Here is a 22,161-nt window from a genome sequence, read left to right on the forward strand (position 1 = left end):
TGAGAACGATGGGTTGGTAGTGTTTTTGGGTTTGTTGTTTCGTTCTTCATACCACATCGTAGCGTTGCAGTTGCGGAATTTGTGTGTTGGAGGCCCTTGACTATGATAAGATACACTTGATCCTACACGAATTAACATAAGATAAGGTTAGTTGGCCTGCCAGGTTGTCTAGTCTTGAGTGGCGGTGTGTAAACACGTCAACAAACACCTGTTACCAAGAAATTTAAATAGGTATCGTAATTAAAGGGTCAAACTAATATGCAATTAGTTTGCAGATAAATTACCCGACGAATTGAATGCTTCTTTGAACGTGGATTTACCACGGCATTGTTTCTGTGTATATGTTGCAGCTGAAACAGGAAAAGAACCCTAAGGAGTCAGCTTTCATAATAACAGAAGGCGAAGAAGATGTAACGTGTAAGATACCTGGTGCGGAAGTTGACCCGGGCTGCCTATGAATGCCAATAGTCTGGGTTTCTGAAAAAAGTTGTTCGTGAGGCTGCTGTATAGAAATCAGAAACAATTCTAGACTGGCGTGGATCTCAGATTATTGGACATTTAAGAGACTACCTGATTGCAGGGAGGCTGTTTCATTTATTTTCAACCCACAATATGTCTGTGTTTTCCCATCCGATGTGTGTACAGTGTATGAGAAAAATGATACAGGGCCATTTAATAACTCTGCAAGACATGAATATTCGATAGTAGCTGGTGTTGACATATTTTGCATGTAAAAAATCATAAAGTATGAAAGTATATAAAGGTAGAAACCACAAATGACATACCCTTGAAATTGTTGGTGGATGTGGATGGAATGTCAGGTGAAGACATAGCAGATGAATGATCAATCAGATGCAGGCTGTGTAAACTTGACCTATTGAAAAGATTAAGTCAGTAGTGGTAGGAATTTAGGGAGTGTGAGAAGCTGTTCGTGTTTCCTGAGGATGTGTGAAAGGACCGGTCCTAACCCTCCCGGACGAAGTCTTCAACAGTTGGTCCCATTGCGATGATCGACTCCAAGTAATATCCTTAATTTGAGCAAATGCACAGCGGAAGACTTAATTCGTACCTGAGAATAACATGCTTTAAAATGTCAACATAAAGTTGGTGAGATATAGGTTTGATGCTAGCAGCGTGATAACCATGGACCACAAGATTTCATATGTAAAATAAAGATATTCTAAGTGGTTGAGCACTTGGTAACCATACTTAACATTTAATCACGTCGCATATTCCCTTTATTATGAAATCTTACTACACTGTACCGAGTGTAGTCACGAAACGAAGTACTGTGCAACCGTTGAATACTGGTCGTCCAGTCCGGTTGGGGTTGTCAGGCCCGATAGATCTATCAACAGGATTCGCGTTTACAATACCGCTGTAAATAATAGTTACCAAGCTACAGGGAAGTATGCCAGTGGTACAACTCAACGTAGAATATATTTTTCAGTTACTTGTGTCCATAACGTAAAACATAAAATACATGTATTCTCATCCCGAAATACTTAGAGTTTAAAAGTGGGACTATATACTCACCATACTGTATTTTGTAGTAAAAATACATATAACACCATTGAACACGTATAAGGTTGGCCTCGGATTCACGAACCTATATCATTAATTTATATATGTCAACACACATAATTGTAATCGAATATATATATATATATATATATATATATATATATATATATATATATATATATATATATATATATATATATATATATATATATATATATATATCTTAAATTATATATACCTTATATATTTAGTTCGTAATAATAATATTGTTAATATCAAAATAATAATAATAATAATAATAATAATAATAATAATAATAATAATAATAATAATAATAATAATAATAATAATAATAATAATAATAATAATAATAATATTGATAATAATAATCTTTAAATAATAATTTTAGTAATAATGATAACTTTTTAAAAAAAATGGAAATTCTTAGTATTAATGATATTTTTGATAAAATAATAATGATAGTAATTATAGTAATAATAATAATTACTATAATTTTTATAAAAATTATACTTTTACTAATAATGATAATAATAATAATAATAATTTCTTTGGTGATGGAAACTACCTTTAAATGCTCAAAAAGATATTAAACTGCCCAAGCCGGGACTCGAACCCACAACCTCCCGCTCACCCGCTTATCACCCTAACCATTCTTCCATTTTTTTTTTCTGATTATAACCCATTTTAAATTTATGTAGCACTTCTTTTTCTGTCCTATTTCTTCTTCATTTTCAAGAATTCAATTACCCCGCACAATATCAATTTATAGCATCATCATCAACTTAATGATCATCATAATCATTTTATTATTAACAATACCGAAATCCTTGTCATCCTCACACTCTAACTATCATCATCATGTTAATACAATATCATCATAATCTTAACTCACACGCATCATTTTCTTAATCGTCTCATAATCCTTACATTATTTCATTGTAGGATGTCTACACTAGTTTAGGATTCGTTTACTATTCCAACCCATTTGACAACTCAAATGTACGGCCCAAGTAAAATCCCATATTTACATATTATGGCCCATCAACAATCCCAAAACTCACCGTCCAAGTAAAACAATTATATTCGATGGCCTAAAAAAAAATACTCGGCACTTATACCACATCCGTTCCTTAGTGTTTTAAAGTGAAAACATATCTATTAAAGTAGTCCAGCATAAGTTAAATAATTTCAATTAGTTACCTAACTTGTCTGCCACTAGGTATTCAAATTGTCTCCCATAATATTATAGTCTTACATATCCATCTTTTCCAAAAAAATCAAAACGTTTGATAGGCATGATGGTTCATTGACGTTTGGAACAGGAAACAGTCCACAGAAACCGTAGCAACCTAGACTCAATAGTGGTTAATTCAAGTTGGTATTCATGGAGGTGGTAGCGTGGTGTTTGAAGATGATGAAACGGTGCAGTTAATGAGCAGCAACAATATCGTTTAATAAGATGATGTTTAGTGGGTGTCGTGATTTAAGGGTTGATTCACGATGGTTTGTTATTGTGGTTTCGAAAGGTGGTGGCGATCGTCTAACCTTTATGAAGGTGATGGAAGGTGGTTAATTGGATTAGAGATGGTAACCGATGGTTTTTGTGAGTTCATGAAAGAGATAACAAGAAGAGAAGGAGAAGAGAGTGAAGGGATATGGCGGCGGTTTTTGGTGATCATTGTGGTAGTCACGGGTGGACATGGTTCACGGTTAAACTAGAAAGGAGAAGTTGTATATCAGTAGTTTACTCAATTCGAATTGTAAACAGAAATACAGCGATAGATAGGTATGGGAATGGTAGTCGACGTGGGGTGTGGAGGTTGTACGATGGTTGTTTTCGAACGGAACAAAAACAACAAGGTGTCGTGTTTGTGGGCTGTAAGGTGACGGATGGTGGTGTCTCATGGGGATTGAAGGTGATACGGTGGTTCAAGGCCGACGAAAGTGGTGGCGTTGGTCAAAAGTGGTAATGTTGGGTTGATAGGGGTGGGATGATGGTGGTTGTCTTGGCTCATAGTTGAAATCGATTAGTACAACAGCTCCATGGTTTCATGTTTGGTATAATATGGTGTTCGGTTACAAGTGGTGGTGATGGTGTCGGTTTATATGAAGAAGGATGAATAGAGGTGGTGAGATGTTATATGTCTTCATCTTTGCTAAATTGAATTAATTTAACTGTTAGTGTTAATGATAATTGAAGATGGGAAAAAAAAAATGAGTGATCCCTTTATCACCAATGTGGATCGATTTGCTTTATGCAAGTTAATGGATTGTCTTCTTGTGTCACGGGTAGCACAGAAACAGATATTGAAAATGATAGATATTGAAACAAGATGTTGATTTTGATATCATACGCATATAAATATCTGTATTATACATATTATATCACAAATAAAATTATTAATAATGTACTAATTAATTAATAATAATAAATAATTAAATTGTAACTATAAAGGTTTATATCATTAAGATTATTATTTGTAATAATATTAACTATATCAATACTAATATTAATAATGATAATAATATTAAATGATAAGATTAATGATAAAAAAAAAATGATAAATTTTAAATAAAGCCCATTCCTTTTATATATATAACTTAAATAAATATATTACTTTCATTATAACTAACTCATACAATAACTTAATTCATAATATATAATTATTTACATACACAATTCTATTTACAAATGGTGGTTCGTGAATCGTCAGGCTTGGTCAAAGGGTAACTAGTTATCCGAATATAGATTTCAAACTTTCTAGACTTAACATTAAGGTTTTTGCTTACCGTGTCGGAAACATATAGAGTTTAAGGTTTAAATTTGGTCGGAAATTTCCGGGTCGTTACAGTACCCACCCGTTAAAGAAATTTCGTCCCCGAAATTTGGTAGAGGTTGTCATAAATAACAATAGGAATGTTTTCATGACGAATATGAGGTAATAATAGAGTTTCATCATTATCGGAAGAATTGGATAAAACGATTCGATCATGTGAAGCGCACTAGTGAAGCTATCACAAAAGAATGAAATGAGTGAATATGATGACGTGACTAGAATTGATTTCCAGAATTTAAGGAATTTAGGGAAAATCTTATGTAATAAGATTTTGTTCTTCGGCGATCAAGATCTTCTTTGAGTTAATGCAGCAAATCGATTTTGATTTCTTTGTCGGATATTTTACTATAAATTCACCCCTTCGTTTTACTTATGTTCCACAACTCACATCTTTTACTCTTTCCCCCTTAATCCATATTCGTTAGTATGCTCCATCCCGTTCTGATTGTTGTTATACTTCTAATTCTCCCGTGTCTTTACGTTGCAATATGTATTGATATACACGGTTTGTAGTTTCTGGGTGGTTGTTGAGTTTTATATCTTCCCATCCTCGAGTTAAGCGAGCAATGGTCTGGAATTCGTAGGTATGAAATTTGGAATGAACATAGCTAATGCTCTTAGAAAGAAATGGTAATAGCACGATTTTGATTTGTCAAATTACCAGAATATCCAGGAAGATAGAACTATCAAGATGATATGTTCCTGATATGTTTGGAGATTGGATAGAATGTAAGAGCCGTGTAACATGGCATATGATGATGGTACTGTGAATCATCACATTTCATTAGAAACTTAACATGAGTTACTGTAATATAATGAAGTTGATCAAGTTTCATTATATTATACTAATTCATGCATCAGTTCCCAACACTGCTTCAGAACATTCCTATTTTAAACTCGAAGATTGTAGAACTTAGAAACCAACACAGTTTCTTTTATATTGTAACGCAGATATTACAGAGGAATAAATGATGTCAAATAAGGATAGTTGTGAGAATATCTTCAGAAATATCGAGGATATTTATAATGGAAGATATGATAATATTTTGGAATTTCTAATGCCGAAGGATGATGATGAAAATTGACCCGTAAGGGTTTAGATTCAAAAGCAAGGTGTTTGCTACAAAGTCGTCATGATTCTTTTATGTACAAGTTTAGTCCTTGTAATTTGTTCAGAGTCTCCTTCACGGTTTGCTCAATCCGGTTTTCAGTACCAAATTTTCTATCGAGCATTCCTAACACTTCGTTCTTCTATCATCAACTTTTGGTCATTAAGACCATCTACAACATGCTGCTTCGTCAGCATTTTCAAAGTTATCAGATCTGGGTCATCGGTTATCAAACCAAGATGGTTTCAGAAGAGTTGTATTCTTAGATGATTAAACGCTGATGGTAATATGATGGGATATAAAAGGTTCTCCGGTAACGATGGCGAAAGAACAACGTATATATATATCGAGGTTATACTAAGAGTAATCTTATTGAGAAGTCGAAGTGGAGCTGTGACAAAATTGACTACTTTGGAGAAGAATTGCAAGGTTATTTGTGACAATAACATCGCCAAAAGAACTAACACGAATACGGGTTAAACATTTACTCAGTTTTCGAGAGGTTCCAGGTGCAAAAATTTTATGCACAATCTTTTCTTTCAGAGATAAGGTGTGGTTGGTTCATCTTTCCGATCGAGGTGTTTTCTAGAATCATGAAAAGTTGTGAATGAGAATTGTAATTGTCAAGATTCGAATGAGGTTTAAGATAGAATCAAGTGGCAAACTTGAAGAATTGTTTAGTTTCATATGTTATAATCAACATTTTAACTCATTTTTAATTGTCCAAAGTTAGCAACCCAATAGTCCGATTGTCCAATGGTCCAATAATTCAACAGTTCAATATATTCATATATAATTTAATATACATAATTAATTAATACGTATCGTGACCCGTGTACCGGTCTCAGTGTCGATCACAACTCAAACCATATATATATTTTGGAATCCACCTCAACCCTGTATAGCCAACTATAGAGTGTCTATGATCGTTCCGAAATATATATATAGATGGGTCGATATGATAAATCGAAACCTTGTATACGTGTCCCGTTAATTAAATTGCGTAAAATAAATAAATATATATCATGACCCATTATACAACGTGTTGTCTCAGAATTAATCCGACGTATTGTTGTACATATGTCCCGACAGTATGTACAGTGCAGAAATTAAAATTGCGAGAATGTAAATTGCGATAAATTAAATGTTAATCAGTTAGCTGGGAACAGTTAGCCGGAACAGTTAGCGTGGAATCCTTAACAGATTTTCAATTAGTTAATTCGTGTGTTTCTAACAAATTTTATTTTTGTCCAATGTTTTCTTCTTTATGCCACTTGTTGGATTCTGATAGATCAAAATCTGAATATGAAATTTGAATGAAAATGGTTATTCTGGGGTGAGCGGATACGAATATCGGTGGTTGTAAGTAGGATAGCAATTGACCGTTGAATCAGATTCGAAGAATGTACAGTGTAACTTATTAATGTGAATCCTAAATATTCCTCGGGTACTACCTACCCGTTAAAATATTTTCATCATTAACAGTTTGTACGAAAGAATTTTTAGTTACAATCTTTATGAAAATATACTTGCATATATATTTTCATCGAATGTAATTATGGATTTAATGAGTCATTAAGATATTATACTCATTTGATTTATCATTAACACTTGATTACGTGATCTCTAAATCATTAGAGATTACATAATTGTCATGTTGAACGGAGATAAATGAGGTAGAATGATACGTAAAGCGAAGATAATCGATGTAGAACGATACGTAGAACGAAAATAGAGTAAATAGAACGATATGCAGAACGAGGATTATTTTGGAAGTTTATGACGCGATTGTGGTTGTTGGTGGTGGAAATGCTACGATTGGTGTTGATAATGATGATGCCGTTGATGCTGCTGGTGTTTGTAACCTTCGCACCATGTTCTCTAAAGCCGTCACACGAGCGCGTAGTTCGTTAACTTCTGCTGGTACACCAGGATGATTGGCGGTTGAAGCGAGCGGATGAATAAGATTTCAAAATATGGGATAGTATGTAATCGTGATGAGATACTCAAGAAATGAGAGAGAAAATGGTGTTCCGAACAGGTTCGCCGGTAAGTGCTTCAAGTTCATTGCCAAAGAGCAATTTGGTGAATGAAAAGGATCCTCGATGTGAAATGATCTTCGGATATCGGATGATATTCTAACTATATAGAATATTTATAATCCTAAAGATTTCGTAGACTACAGAGAAATTTACGGTATATGTGTCAGACAAGTCTACGGATGCGCTAAGATATAGATTATCACATACGCTAAGATATGAATTTTGTCTATACACTATCGATGCACTAAATGCAGTAAGACGTATATAGACTAAAGAATGATAAGCAGGCAATTCCCTATGGATGATAAGCAGATGGTTTCCGACTAGAAATGATAAGCAAAAATTTTTGACAGATAGACACGGTCAAAGTCCAGACTCACTAATGTATCCTAACATCTACCAGTTAGACACACTAATGCAAGGCCTGGTTCGCTAAGAACAACGCTCTGATACCAACTGAAAGGACCGGTCCTAACCCTCCCGGACGAAGTCTTCAACAGTTGGTCCCATTGCGATGATCGACTCCAAGTAATATCCTTAATTTGAGCAAATGCACAGCGGAAGACTTAATTCGTACCTGAGAATAACATGCTTTAAAATGTCAACATAAAGTTGGTGAGATATAGGTTTGATGCTAGCAGCGTGATAACCATGGACCACAAGATTTCATATGTAAAATAAAGATATTCTAAGTGGTTGAGCACTTGGTAACCATACTTAACATTTAATCACGTCGCATATTCCCTTTATTATGAAATCTTACTACACTGTACCGAGTGTAGTCACGAAACGAAGTACTGTGCAACCGTTGAATACTGGTCGTCCAGTCCGGTTGGGGTTGTCAGGCCCGATAGATCTATCAACAGGATTCGCGTTTACAATACCGCTGTAAATAATAGTTACCAAGCTACAGGGAAGTATGCCAGTGGTACAACTCAACGTAGAATATATTTTTCAGTTACTTGTGTCCATAACGTAAAACATAAAATACATGTATTCTCATCCCGAAATACTTAGAGTTTAAAAGTGGGACTATATACTCACCATACTGTATTTTGTAGTAAAAATACATATAACACCATTGAACACGTATAAGGTTGGCCTCGGATTCACGAACCTATATCATTTATTTATATATGTCAACACACATAATTGTAATCGAATATATATATATATATATATATATATATATATATATATATATATATATCTTAAATTATATATACCTTATATATTTAGTTCGTAATAATAATATTGTTAATATCAAAATAATAATAATAATAATAATAATAATAATAATAATAATAATAATAATAATAATAATAATAATAATAATAATAATAATAATAATAATAATAATATTGATAATAATAATCTTTAAATAATAATTTTAGTAATAATGATAACTTTTTTAAAAAAATGGAAATTCTTAGTATTAATGATATTTTTGATAAAATAATAATGATAGTAATTATAGTAATAATAATAATTACTATAATTTTTATAAAAATTATACTTTTACTAATAATGATAATAATAATAATAATAATTTCTTTGGTGATGGAAACTACCTTTAAATGCTCAAAAAGATATTAAACTGCCCAAGCCGGGACTCGAACCCACAACCTCCCGCTCACCCGCTTATCACCCTAACCATTCTTCCATTTTTTTTTTCTGATTATAACCCATTTTAAATTTATGTAGCACTTCTTTTTCTGTCCTATTTCTTCTTCATTTTCAAGAATTCAATTACCCCGCACAATATCAATTTATAGCATCATCATCAACTTAATGATCATCATAATCATTTTATTATTAACAATACCGAAATCCTTGTCATCCTCACACTCTAACTATCATCATCATGTTAATACAATATCATCATAATCTTAACTCACACGCATCATTTTCTTAATCGTCTCATAATCCTTACATTATTTCATTGTAGGATGTCTACACTAGTTTAGGATTCGTTTACTATTCCAACCCATTTGACAACTCAAATGTACGGCCCAAGTAAAATCCCATATTTACATATTATGGCCCATCAACAATCCCAAAACTCACCGTCCAAGTAAAACAATTATATTCGATGGCCTAAAAAAAAATACTCGGCACTTATACCACATCCGTTCCTTAGTGTTTTAAAGTGAAAACATATCTATTAAAGTAGTCCAGCATAAGTTAAATAATTTCAATTAGTTACCTAACTTGTCTGCCACTAGGTATTCAAATTGTCTCCCATAATATTATAGTCTTACATATCCATCTTTTCCAAAAAAATCAAAACGTTTGATAGGCATGATGGTTCATTGACGTTTGGAACAGGAAACAGTCCACAGAAACCGTAGCAACCTAGACTCAATAGTGGTTAATTCAAGTTGGTATTCATGGAGGTGGTGGCGTGGTGTTTGAAGATGATGAAACGGTGCAGTTAATGAGCAGCAACAATATCGTTTAATAAGATGACGTTTAGTGGGTGTCGTGATTTAAGGGTTGATTCACGATGGTTTGTTATTGTGGTTTCGAAAGGTGGTGGCGATCGTCTAACCTTTATGAAGGTGATGGAAGGTGGTTAATTGGATTAGAGATGGTAACCGATGGTTTTTGTGAGTTCATGAAAGAGATAACAAGAAGAGAAGGAGAAGAGAGTGAAGGGATATGGCGGCGGTTTTTGGTGATCATTGTGGTAGTCACGGGTGGACATGGTTCACGGTTAAACTAGAAAGGAGAAGTTGTATATCAGTAGTTTACTCAATTCGAATTGTAAACAGAAATACAGCGATAGATAGGTATGGGAATGGTAGTCGACGTGGGGTGTGGAGGTTGTACGATGGTTGTTTTCGAACGGAACAAAAACAACAAGGTGTCGTGTTTGTGGGCTGTAAGGTGACGGATGGTGGTGTCTCATGGGGATTGAAGGTGATACGGTGGTTCAAGGCCGACGAAAGTGGTGGCGTTGGTCAAAAGTGGTAATGTTGGGTTGATAGGGGTGGGATGATGGTGGTTGTCTTGGCTCATAGTTGAAATCGATTAGTACAACAGCTCCATGGTTTCATGTTTGGTATAATATGGTGTTCGGTTACAAGTGGTGGTGATGGTGTCGGTTTATATGAAGAAGGATGAATAGAGGTGGTGAGATGTTATATGTCTTCATCTTTGCTAAATTGAATTAATTTAACTGTTAGTGTTAATGATAATTGAAGATGGGGAAAAAAAAAATGAGTGATCCCTTTATCACCAATGTGGATCGATTTGCTTTATGCAAGTTAATGGATTGTCTTCTTGTGTCACGGGTAGCACAGAAACAGATATTGAAAATGATAGATATTGAAACAAGATGTTGATTTTGATATCATACGCATATAAATATCTGTATTATACATATTATATCACAAATAAAATTATTAATAATGTACTAATTAATTAATAATAATAAATAATTAAATTGTAACTATAAAGGTTTATATCATTAAGATTATTATTTGTAATAATATTAACTATATCAATACTAATATTAATAATGATAATAATATTAAATGATAAGATTAATGATAAAAAAAATGATAAATTTTAAATAAAGCCCATTCCTTTTATATATATAACTTAAATAAATATATTACTTTCATTATAACTAACTCATACAATAACTTAATTCATAATATATAATTATTTACATACACAATTCTATTTACAAATGGTGGTTCGTGAATCGTCAGGCTTGGTCAAAGGGTAACTAGTTATCCGAATATAGATTTCAAACTTTCTAGACTTAACATTAAGGTTTTTGCTTACCGTGTCGAAAACATATAGAGTTTAAGGTTTAAATTTGGTCGGAAATTTCCGGGTCGTTACAATGTGATAGTAAAGTGATGGGTCATAAGTGTTGTAGAAGGTTTCATAGTAGTTACAAAAGAAGAAGATGAAGGGATGTTGTCATTAATGAGCATAATAGTAGTAGCATTTGTTAAAGGAGGGTGGGCAAATTGTGTATAGGTATAGATATATGGTTATATATACATATATATATATATATAGATATATATATATATATATATATATATATATATACATATATATATATACATACACATACATATATACATACATATATACATATATACATCTATACATACATACATATATACAATCATACATACATACATATATATATATATATATATATATATATATATATATATATATATATATATATATATATATATGCCGTTTTTTTCAGACTAAATAAATGCAGGGCATGAGAGCCTGCGAACGTACCTCGGGGGAAATTGGCTTGTGTGCAGTTAAGTTGGTGTTCGCAGTAACAGTTCGCTCCCAAAGTACACCCTCAAAATATGCAGGTTCACCAGAATGTATTTTTTCACCACCCAAGTGCGGGCGTCCGAGTCAATGAGGCGTGTTGGCCTGCCATGACCTACCGAAAGTAGCTGGAAGTATATAGTAGGGGTTAGTAATTTATTAGGTACAAATTAATCTGGAGATTAAACGTATTAAAAATGCACAAACATATTCATATTTACTCAGAGGACGCTAGGTATGTGTGTTTACCTATTTTCGCCTAATTCGAAAGCATGTATGGCTTCACATGTGTTAGTATACCTGGTTTGTTTATGGAGCAGTTAATCTAAGTATACAATAGTGGAGTACATTGTATGGCTGTATAAAACAATGAATGTTAATGGGGGTATCATATAAACATTGTAAGTGCGAAGAGTAACTCCATAGACGCAGACAGCAATCATGTTTTACTGGCTGTGACACATTTCATTTCATTTATGCATGCGTTACTTAAGGATGCTGCCGGTTCTATAATCAGGTAACGAACCTGCAGCTCATAACAAAGGGCATCGGTCTTTGCAGGCATCAATATAGTTGAAAAACCTCTTTAAAATAGAGATGTGGTCGAAACACAGATCAAAGTGAAATATATTGCATATGTAAATTTTGGTAGCATTTGAATACCTAGCAACCGATGACATGATTATTCGAAGACTAACATTGTGGATAAACACAAAAATGTAGTTTGACAGTGGCTAATAAACTGAATAATGGTGAGCTATGCATATGATTGTTGACCAGGAGGAAGTAAAAGCCTCATTAAAAATATGACCAAACGATACACATGGAAATGAAATCGAAAAGCGCAAAACCACGCATTATTATGATATTATAAGTTGCAGCATAAACAGTTGGAAAACATAACTAACACCAACCATGTCTCAGGAAACAAACACGACATAAGCAAGAACTCAACAGAGTCAACTATTTATTTATGAAAAAGGAAAACCTATTACTGGGGAGAGACACTGTCATTCACATCCTTCTTCTCGGGGGCAACACCGTCTTCATCTTCTGAGTCAGAGGTCACAACAAACCTAAGTAACAGTGAAAATGGAGGGTGTCAGAATTTGCACAGGTGCATAATAGGCGAAACATATTAATTCATATATACAGACACATACATATATGAATATATACATATATACATACACATACATATATACAGGCATATATATATATGTATACATGTGTTTGTATATGCATATTTATACATATATATGGATACATGTATGTGCCTGTATCCCCACGTGTGTTTGTCGTGTATGGGAAGACACGCATAGCACAAAGTTCAAAGTTTACTTTCGGCGACTGCCACGTTCCAAATCTTTTGCAGGTGTTGGAACTTCGATGGTCCTCTTCTGTCCTTTGGGTGTCGATGATGATGCGGCGAGCCCGGTGGTTGATGGGGAGGAAACTGTTGAAACGTTTGGTTGTATGGCAGCTGCAAGTGGCGGGTTCTCGTGAGCAGTTTCTGGCGCATAAACCTTTACACAATTGAAGCTCTCAAATGTACCGTGCTCATAGTAGGACGTGGTCTTTAGTAGGACTACTCTTGTGGTGTTCAGGAGATTAGCAATTGCGTTTGGGAGCACCGTGTTACACGTTTCCTGGGAAAAAATAGCTAACCGTTAATTGAGATTGAGGTGCCGAGGAAAATGAGCTGAAAGCGGGTACCTTACCTCATCAATCTCATTGAGGAGAATTTTAGCGGTAGTTTGAGTGACCTCCTCCGTGGGTTCATCAAAGAGTACCATGACAGTGGCTGCCGTTTCATCTCGGACATCACATATAATACGAAACCTGTGAAAACGGAGAGCAAGAGAAAGTTAAGTTTCATGTATTTTAGCCTACAAAGGGTACACTGTTTTGGTAAATTTAGAAGCCTAAATGGCGAGTACTCAATACCTTGTAATGGGTTCCGGGACAATGTCCTGGCATGAATCGCACCAGTGATGACCAGACCTCCTTGACAGGCCCTTCCGTGCGTTACATACGCTGCACGTGTTGTAGTACCATAGTTTTTTCAGTCGGATGTTGACAATCTCCACTTGACACTTAAATACGTCGGCGGTCTAAATAATGAGACAAAATACGCGGAGTCAACTTACGGGGCTGTCTTAGTTGGTAGCAAAGAAAGAAAAGGGTTAGGAGGTTCCACTTACAATATTCTTTTTCCCTCTGCGTACCATATCCAACAGGTCGCGAAGAGTTCCCTTTTGGGGAGGTGGGAGTTGCCATCATGGAGAAGATGGGTTGGCAATCACAGGGCCTTCGATTGCACTGCAACAAAGGGGAGTAAGTATGTTCATACAAATAGCAATATCCAATATGTCCATAGACGATGGTATTAATAATCGGAGAGTTACCTCATTTTTTCCTTGAAGTTTTTAAGCACAGGGATCTCAGCGTCGTCGATAATAAGGGTCGAGGACGTGCTTGACAGATTGAGCGTATCTGCAACATATGTTGGAAAAAGGTTAGTTACACGGCGGGGAATTCTGGTAGCCGCTTAACGTGTGACACTGAAACGTACTATTGAAGCCATTTCTGACGGTCACGGAGCTTAAAATAATGAAATACACGCCAGGGTTTGCGGCATGCCTTTCACGGAATGCGGATCCCAAGCCTCCCCACAATGTTGCGCGCATCGCCTTTCCCCTGTAAGCAAACAAATGGCCAATGGAAACGTGTTACCACCGGGTATGAAACATAACTTCCCAAATTGAGTAATAAAGTTTTGGTGTTTTGGGTACCTTTCGTTGACCAGATCAAACTCGAGGGCGGTTGAGCCCTTTTTCGTTGGTTCGGGGTCCCCAACATTAGCAACATATCCCACAACATCTATTCAAAGAGGTAAGACATGTATCATGTTTGACAATGCAAGGGTATGATGGAATTACATAAGTTGATAGGTTATAGTAATTTATACCGACTAAGAATTTGCCAAGCGTGGCTTCCAAATTCTCAAATTCGATGCAGCTAAATGGGTGTCGGATAAACCCAGTGATGTCAGCAGCATTCTGTTTTCGCATGAAAGTGGAGCCGTTAAGTTCAATCATGAGATGGTTATCCCTCATGATGCGGTAATCGGGCCTGTTCGCTATGACATCGAAGTCATTGAGTAAGAATATGCAGCCATCCTTCAGCCTGGCAATGAAATGGTGTGCGACATTGCTCCGGGCGGTCAATTGGATGACGTTTCCCTAAATTACATTAAAGGGAGAAAGTTGTTAGTGGTTACCAGGGTAAAACATTGCAAGCATACATGATTGGAAAAGGAACAAAGGTATCAGTCAGGTTAACATGTAGAATTGTAAACTGTTATACATGAGCATCATTAAACATAAATTGCCCAGAATGGCACAAATACTGAAAAATGGTATAGGTGTGGTACAAAAATAGAATCAAGGCAAAATAATTGAAAGCTTCAGAGGAAACCGTATCATGCATTGTAAAACCACCCAAAAAAATTGAATTGTTAGGACACCAAGGCATCATCTTACTGAACATGTAGGTAATATAGCTGTTACACATGGAGACCATCATAAGGGAGTTACAAAAAAAGTTAATGATTAAGTTACAAAGGTATTATGTAAGGGAAAAGAATTATAAAATCAATGAATGTAAACATTGGCTCCCATTGGTAATAACGCAAACTGTTATGAATGAGTATTTAGAGACCAAAAGTGTTATACATTAGAAGCATGAAATTAAGGTTGCACTGTTATACATGAACACCATGAAACAAAACTTGGCCCTAATCACACGCACATCATAAAGGGCTTATAAATGAACAGCCTACTAAAACCATAGCAAAATAAGGCAATGCATAATTAACAAAGGTAATCTCTCATTACACCATTCTACATTACCCTCATGAAACAAAAGTAACCCACAATGAAACGAACGCGATAAAGGTGTTAAAGTTGAGCAGGATAATAAACCAATTACAAAAGAAGCGATTGCCTAATTAACAAAGGTATTCTATAATGTAACATGCACACAACTAATCTGGCGAATATTAGCATATTGGAACACATACAAAAAACAGAAATGCTTTACAAATGAAGTTTCTATACCTGCTCGTCTGAAGCAATAAATTCGGTGCTTAAATACTTGCCATGGACCGTATGTGTGTCCCAACTCCTACAGATCATGACCTTAACCTGTGATGGTTTGCCTAATTCAAGTTCACTGAGCAGCACATATGGTTTTCTGTTAACATCAGATGTGGTGGACGACATACCCTCAGCCATTGCAATAAAAATTGACTTGTTGGTTAATTGACTTGTTGGTTGATAACCATACCAATGAAGAAGGTAATTGGAATTTATACACCAATAAGAAACTGCCATACAGGGAATGTCAACCGTCGCTTCAATTGCATGTTTAATTGAATGCACCATCTCTTTAACGTTACCTTTAATTGAAATTGAACGGTTACAGTGAAGTGGAGGTAAGGGGGTTCTCGGACCAATCGAAATGGGCGGGTTGCAGAAACACATGAGAAAGAAGAAGGCTAAAACAATTGGGGATGAAATTATGATTTCGATTTTAGGGTTCATCGACCGGATTGGAGAAACATGGAAGGCCGACGGTTGTATTAGAGTTTTAGGCGGTTGCATTCAATTTTGGGAAACTGTAAAGTTTAAATCCCGGTGTCAAGGTAACAGTGTATGTATTTTGAGTTATAATTTGTATAATTTTTTTTTCCCCCTTTAATTAACAAAACAGCAAATTAGGATTAGAAATCTTTTCAACTTTCAATTGATGTACCCTTCACCTCACATAAAATAGATTATTAAAATAATAAATGACACTAATTAATTGACAATGGGAGTCATTCTTTATATAGGTATAGATGATTATGGCAGTATAGAAAAGAGAGGTGAAATGGGATAGGAGGGGACGAGGGGTTATGTTACGTGGTAAGATTTGTAAAATATAAAAGGGTGTTTGTGTAATTAAAATACGAAAAGCTCTTTTGCATCATAAACGCTTGTTGTATTAGCGTTTTCAATGGGAGCTATTTAACTCCTCAAAAAGCTTGAAGCTATATCAACCAAATGAGGCTAAAAAGTTATACATGAGCTTTTTAAAAAAAAGCTAAAAGCTTCAAAAAGCTAGTCGCCAAACATAGTCTATGTACACGTATTTGTTTATCGTTTTGATCTATCTTTATCATTTTCCTTGTCTTTACTTCATACTTCCATTTGCAAGAAGTTTAATTCTGTTAGATGACTCGGTTTTCAGTTAATTTGATGTATACGGTTTTGAAATTTTTTAGAGCAAAACTGAAAATCGAATTTGAATTTGAAAGCGAACCGAAATCGAAAATCGAATTTGAATTCGGTTCGATTTCGGTTAAAACCGACCACTATGGTAGTTTGATTGTGACGTTACTAATGTCTTAATTATTTACAACATAAAAGAAGTTTATTATTAAATTATCAAGAATTCATAACCCCGTGCTCTCTTCTTCTTTTCAATATCTCTGTCTTGCTCTTTGTGCTTCCAGTCATAAAAGTAAAATACCTATGTTAGTGAAAAATTCATTTATGACATCTTTTACATACTCTGAATCATCACATATCAGAACATTGTCATAAACACATCACATGCATCTATCAAACAACAGTTAAAGTCATTTTTCAAAAACTCTAAACATTCCAAAATAATACTGCGTAGTTGTTTTTAGATAAAAGTTATTCTTAACTTAGCTATGCCAAACCTCAATTGCCACATATTTAATAGACTTGAGCACATATACATTAGGATCATCTTCAGATTCTTAAAAACTACAAGAAAATTCAAGTTGAAGGGCTAAATTATCATCCAATTAATCATAAATGGGCCAACTCGAGTAATGTTTCTCATACAAGAACTCAAAAAATAAGGCTTAAAAAGAACTCGATAAATTGCAGCCTACAAGCGTATCATAACATCTTCCTAAATCTTCTATTTAACACGTGAATAGTTTTTGATAATATAAGTTCTGTTATCAAATATGACATAATTACTTATACAAAAAAGATGTTAAATGTTTTACAAAATAAGATGATAAAGTATATTGGAACCTGCTCTAGTGCTCTCTGAATTAATGAATTGCTATAATAGTATTATTTTATTATATTTTATATTTTATGCTACTTTATAATTAGATATTTATAGAGTTATGCACAAATAATGCTATCAATCTAAGTCTAACCAACAAAAAAGGGATGAGAGATGGAAACGACTACTGATTCTCTACGACAAGGGTTAACGGCAAACAAACTACATCCTTTTTGTTCTTCAACTTCCCAAAACTATGGTTAGTCGAAGATCTGTGGCGGCTTTTTAAAAGATATGAAAGTGTAACAGGCATCTACCTAGCAAGAAGTAGATTAGCAAATGAACGATTTGGTTTCGTCAGGTATGAAAAAAATTGAAGATCCTGAAAGTTATGTAGAAAGACTAGGAAGGATTCAATTTGGAAAGATGAATCTCAGGGCATATAAATCCAGAAACGAGATGGATGATTCAAACGAAAGGAATACCTCAAAAGATAACACAAACAAGGGATATTCATATGAGAGAAGGTATATGGTCAACCCAGCGTATGAAGCCAGACATGATGCGAGGATGTTCAATGATGTAATGAATTAAGCAATGAAACCCCACCCAAACAATAACTCTACAAGGAAGCCCTACTCCAACCCTAACCTAAACCGGAACCTCAACGGAAACCCTTACCCTTATCATCAGCAACAAACCCCCCACTATCCTCACCACCAACAAAACCCCCACTACCATCACCAACCTCCCTTTTACCCTCACCATCAACAACAATCCCACACTGCAAACAAACTAAACCAAACCGATCACTTCCCAAAACTAAAACAAAGAGTCCAAATCTCTAACCCACCAAAACTGGTACATGAACCAACACGCTCCAACCATATTCCAAAGACGCCTAACCCTCCACCAAAAACCCAAACTAACACAGACATTCCCGACCTGTTGAATGCCAATAGGTTACTACAAGTGGATGAGGAAGATGAATATGATGACATATTTCAAAGGGCATTGATTGGAGAATCATCAAATATAGAAGTACTTGGTCAACTCAAAGAATTATGAAGAATAAGGTTTAAGCGACTTCATAATCAAGTACATTGGTGGCCTAGACATACTTATCATTGTTGATTCACAATCCACAGCAGAAAATATAATAGCTAAAGAGGATCACAACATCAAAAAATGGGTCATGAATCTGAAAAAATGGGACGGTAATCATAGATGCCCAGGACGGTTGACATGGGTCAATGTTCGCTGACTCTGTAAGATGCTAGTAGCTCGTAGATTCCATATGACTGGCCTAATATGGTCATAGTTGTTTAGTACGAACGTTTTGTCTATCAATGGCGGTGGTTCTACTGATTGTGAACTGTGATAGTTTGTAGAGATGAACGCGGTGGGGGTAACAGGTGTTTGTGTGACAATATCCATTGTTGCGAATTCTAATTATGATTTAATTGATATTGATGTATCTCTGGGTGGTGTGAACCCTGGTGGTATATCACTGGAATTGGTCATGGCGTCGGGGTTGTTGATCAATCCATAATTAATGAGTTACTTAATTAAGGATTGAGTGCAATGAGATTAAGATGGAGGATGGGATGTTTGATGATTATTTTGGGCCCTGATGATCGTCTTTCACTTTAGCAATCAAGTGATCAACCACCCCGACCTGGTCTTGATTGTTAATTAGCATGATTCACCTTAACACGATGTAAAAGTTCCTTGGGCAAAATCACAAGAGAAAATTACAAAGGTTCGGGCAAATGGCAGAGAATCAACAACCTATAAATGAGAGGCCAAGCTCTCTATTTATAGTATTAGAAATATTCGCGGTCTACGGATTGTCTAATCATCCGCGTAATCTTAGCGAAAATAACCCGCAGTCTTTTATTAATGCGGCACCTGATCCGCTATCATTATTTCCAGCGAATATTCCAAACCTCTTGAACATACTTCGCGTAACTTCTGTTTTTAGCCTTTAGTAAATAAAATATACATATACAATGCTATGTATATGATCAAGTCCCCCCAGTTTATTATGATACATTTTGCGAAGTAAATGTATCATGATAAACTCTATAAATTCGCAGTTATTTTGACCTTTATCCGCATTAAAACATTTTCGCGTTGCCTTTGTTACCGTTACAGCAAACAAAGTTACCGTTTTTATCCGTTGGCGAAAATATTACCGTTTAATCATAATGAAGAATACTTAAACGGTTGATTAGCACTCTCACTCCCCCTATATATATACCCGTGTCCACAATCACAGACTTCCTACTCGCTATTCAGAATACTTTACAATTAATCAAATATTCAATCAACCTTTGCAACTTCTTTCTTACTCACAACTTCTTTATAATTAATAATGAAGATCGACGAGGTTGACAGTAAGGTTAACCCAAAAACACTGATTACAAAGTTATTGACAAGCCCAGAATCCAAATCAACGGCGTTATCTGGAAAAGAAAAGCAAGCAATTCCGGTTGTCGATTTAACCTCCAAATCTCCTCTCACCAAGCCGAGCTCTGCCAAACGACCATACCAGACGCCGCCATCATCGCAAAGCAAAAAGCTAAAGCAACTCGACTCTACCCTTTATGATAATCCGGTTATTTCCGATTATGAGGGTGATCAAATGGGTAAGTCTTGAGTATTATCTCATAATTACAACATTTGCGGTGTTTATATTTCTCCGCTAATTTATAAATTGCGTCTTTTTGCAGGCGAATCAACCAGTGACCCAATTTTTCCTAGCCCGAACACTGTTGACCAAATAATTGAGTTGCTTCGTAATTCACCCGACTCTTATGGGGTGAGAGTTGACGGTTTATCTGGATATACTTGTGCTTCTTCTTCTGCGGCGCTAGATCAACACCACTAGATGAAGCTGGCAATCTCAAACGAGCTTCGCCGCGAGTTCTCGAAGCTTTCTGCACTTGAAGCACATAATAGCTTCGTGCAGAATTTCTATATGGCGTTTAATTCTGCATACGACATGATTTGTCGCCAAGAACAATTCTTCAATGTTCTTGAGGCTGAAAAAGCCAAATATCTGACTGAGAAAGCCAAAGCTACAGACAGCGAAAAGCGCTATGTTGATCTATCTTATGAGCTCACCGCAGCAAAAACCGCCGTTGATGATTTAAAACAACAAGTTTCTATTGCGGCTGATAAAGAAAACAACTTTCAAGCTACTGTTAAATCGCTAACAAAGGAGGTTACAATGCTGACTGCAGAGCGAGAAAACGCTTTGGCTGCTAAAGCTTCTGCGGAGCTTGAGTTCACAAAGCTTCGCCAACATTTACTAGAGTTGGCTAGAAAAATTCTCAACTCACAACCTGTTTCCGCACAATTTTCCACATACGCAGCTGCGCTACAACTGCGCGAAAGAGTGGAATTCATGGATCAGATCGCCACCCACTGCCCTCTACCAGAGCCACTACCATCCGCAATAGACGGCCGTTTATGCTCTTTAACAGACGCTCGAAATGTGTTTGCTACTGCAAAAGAGAACATAGCGGATATTCCTATTCCAAAAATTACAGCGATAAGCGAGCAGGATGATGCTACTGCAGATAACATCATTAAGCTTGATTTATCTAAGTAATAAATGTACTGTGTAAAATTAGCACGCAGCTATCTCTGCGTTGTCATTAATAAAATTTTTGTATATTCGCATATTTTTGCAAGTACTTTTATTTATATAGCGCTTTTATCAGTAATATTCATAACACGGACTTGTCCTTTGCAATTTCCAACTCTTATTATCGTGCACATAATAAGTATGTACTTTTGCGAAACAATCTGTATGCATGCATATTTATACGTTATGAATCTTCTAAGTCCGCCAAAACGATCCTTAGGCAATCAATTAGCACCGCGAAGCATCTAAGTATGGCAAAATCAAATACTTAGGAAATTAAGTTCCTTTCGCGATAATTAGTTTCTGCGTAAGTGGGCAATTTCATCACTACGTGACTTAGCCTTTGCGAATCATACCAGTATTATAAAACAAAAATATTATAGAATATTTCATAAACTCTAAGTATTCCACAAAGTATGATTATTCTTGTCAATACAAACAAATTTTTTCGCATATTCTTACAAGTGTTTGCTTTCATATTCTTACAAGTGTGATCAAGACTTGCAAAAATTAAAAATGAAAACACATAGAAAAATATCAAATACAGGCTTCGCATC

At 35.3% G+C, this 22,161-nt stretch overlaps 1 protein-coding gene across 1 annotated transcript; it reads right to left on the reverse strand.

Annotated features, from left to right (window-relative positions):
* Positions 1-14,132: 14,132 nt before the first annotated feature.
* LOC139900522 (uncharacterized) lies at positions 14,133-16,301 on the reverse strand. The gene is made up of 6 exons (XM_071883289.1): positions 15,975-16,301; positions 14,825-15,098; positions 14,649-14,736; positions 14,429-14,553; positions 14,262-14,349; positions 14,133-14,175 (listed from the first exon to the last, which is right to left on the reverse strand). The coding sequence occupies exons 1-6, from the start codon at positions 16,299-16,301 to the stop codon at positions 14,133-14,135; spliced, it is 945 nt and encodes a 314-aa protein (XP_071739390.1).
* Between the last annotated feature and the right edge of the window lie 5,860 nt (positions 16,302-22,161).

This window comes from Rutidosis leptorrhynchoides, chromosome 3 (genome assembly GCF_046630445.1).
Source record: "Rutidosis leptorrhynchoides isolate AG116_Rl617_1_P2 chromosome 3, CSIRO_AGI_Rlap_v1, whole genome shotgun sequence".
NCBI lineage: Eukaryota > Viridiplantae > Streptophyta > Magnoliopsida > Asterales > Asteraceae > Rutidosis > Rutidosis leptorrhynchoides.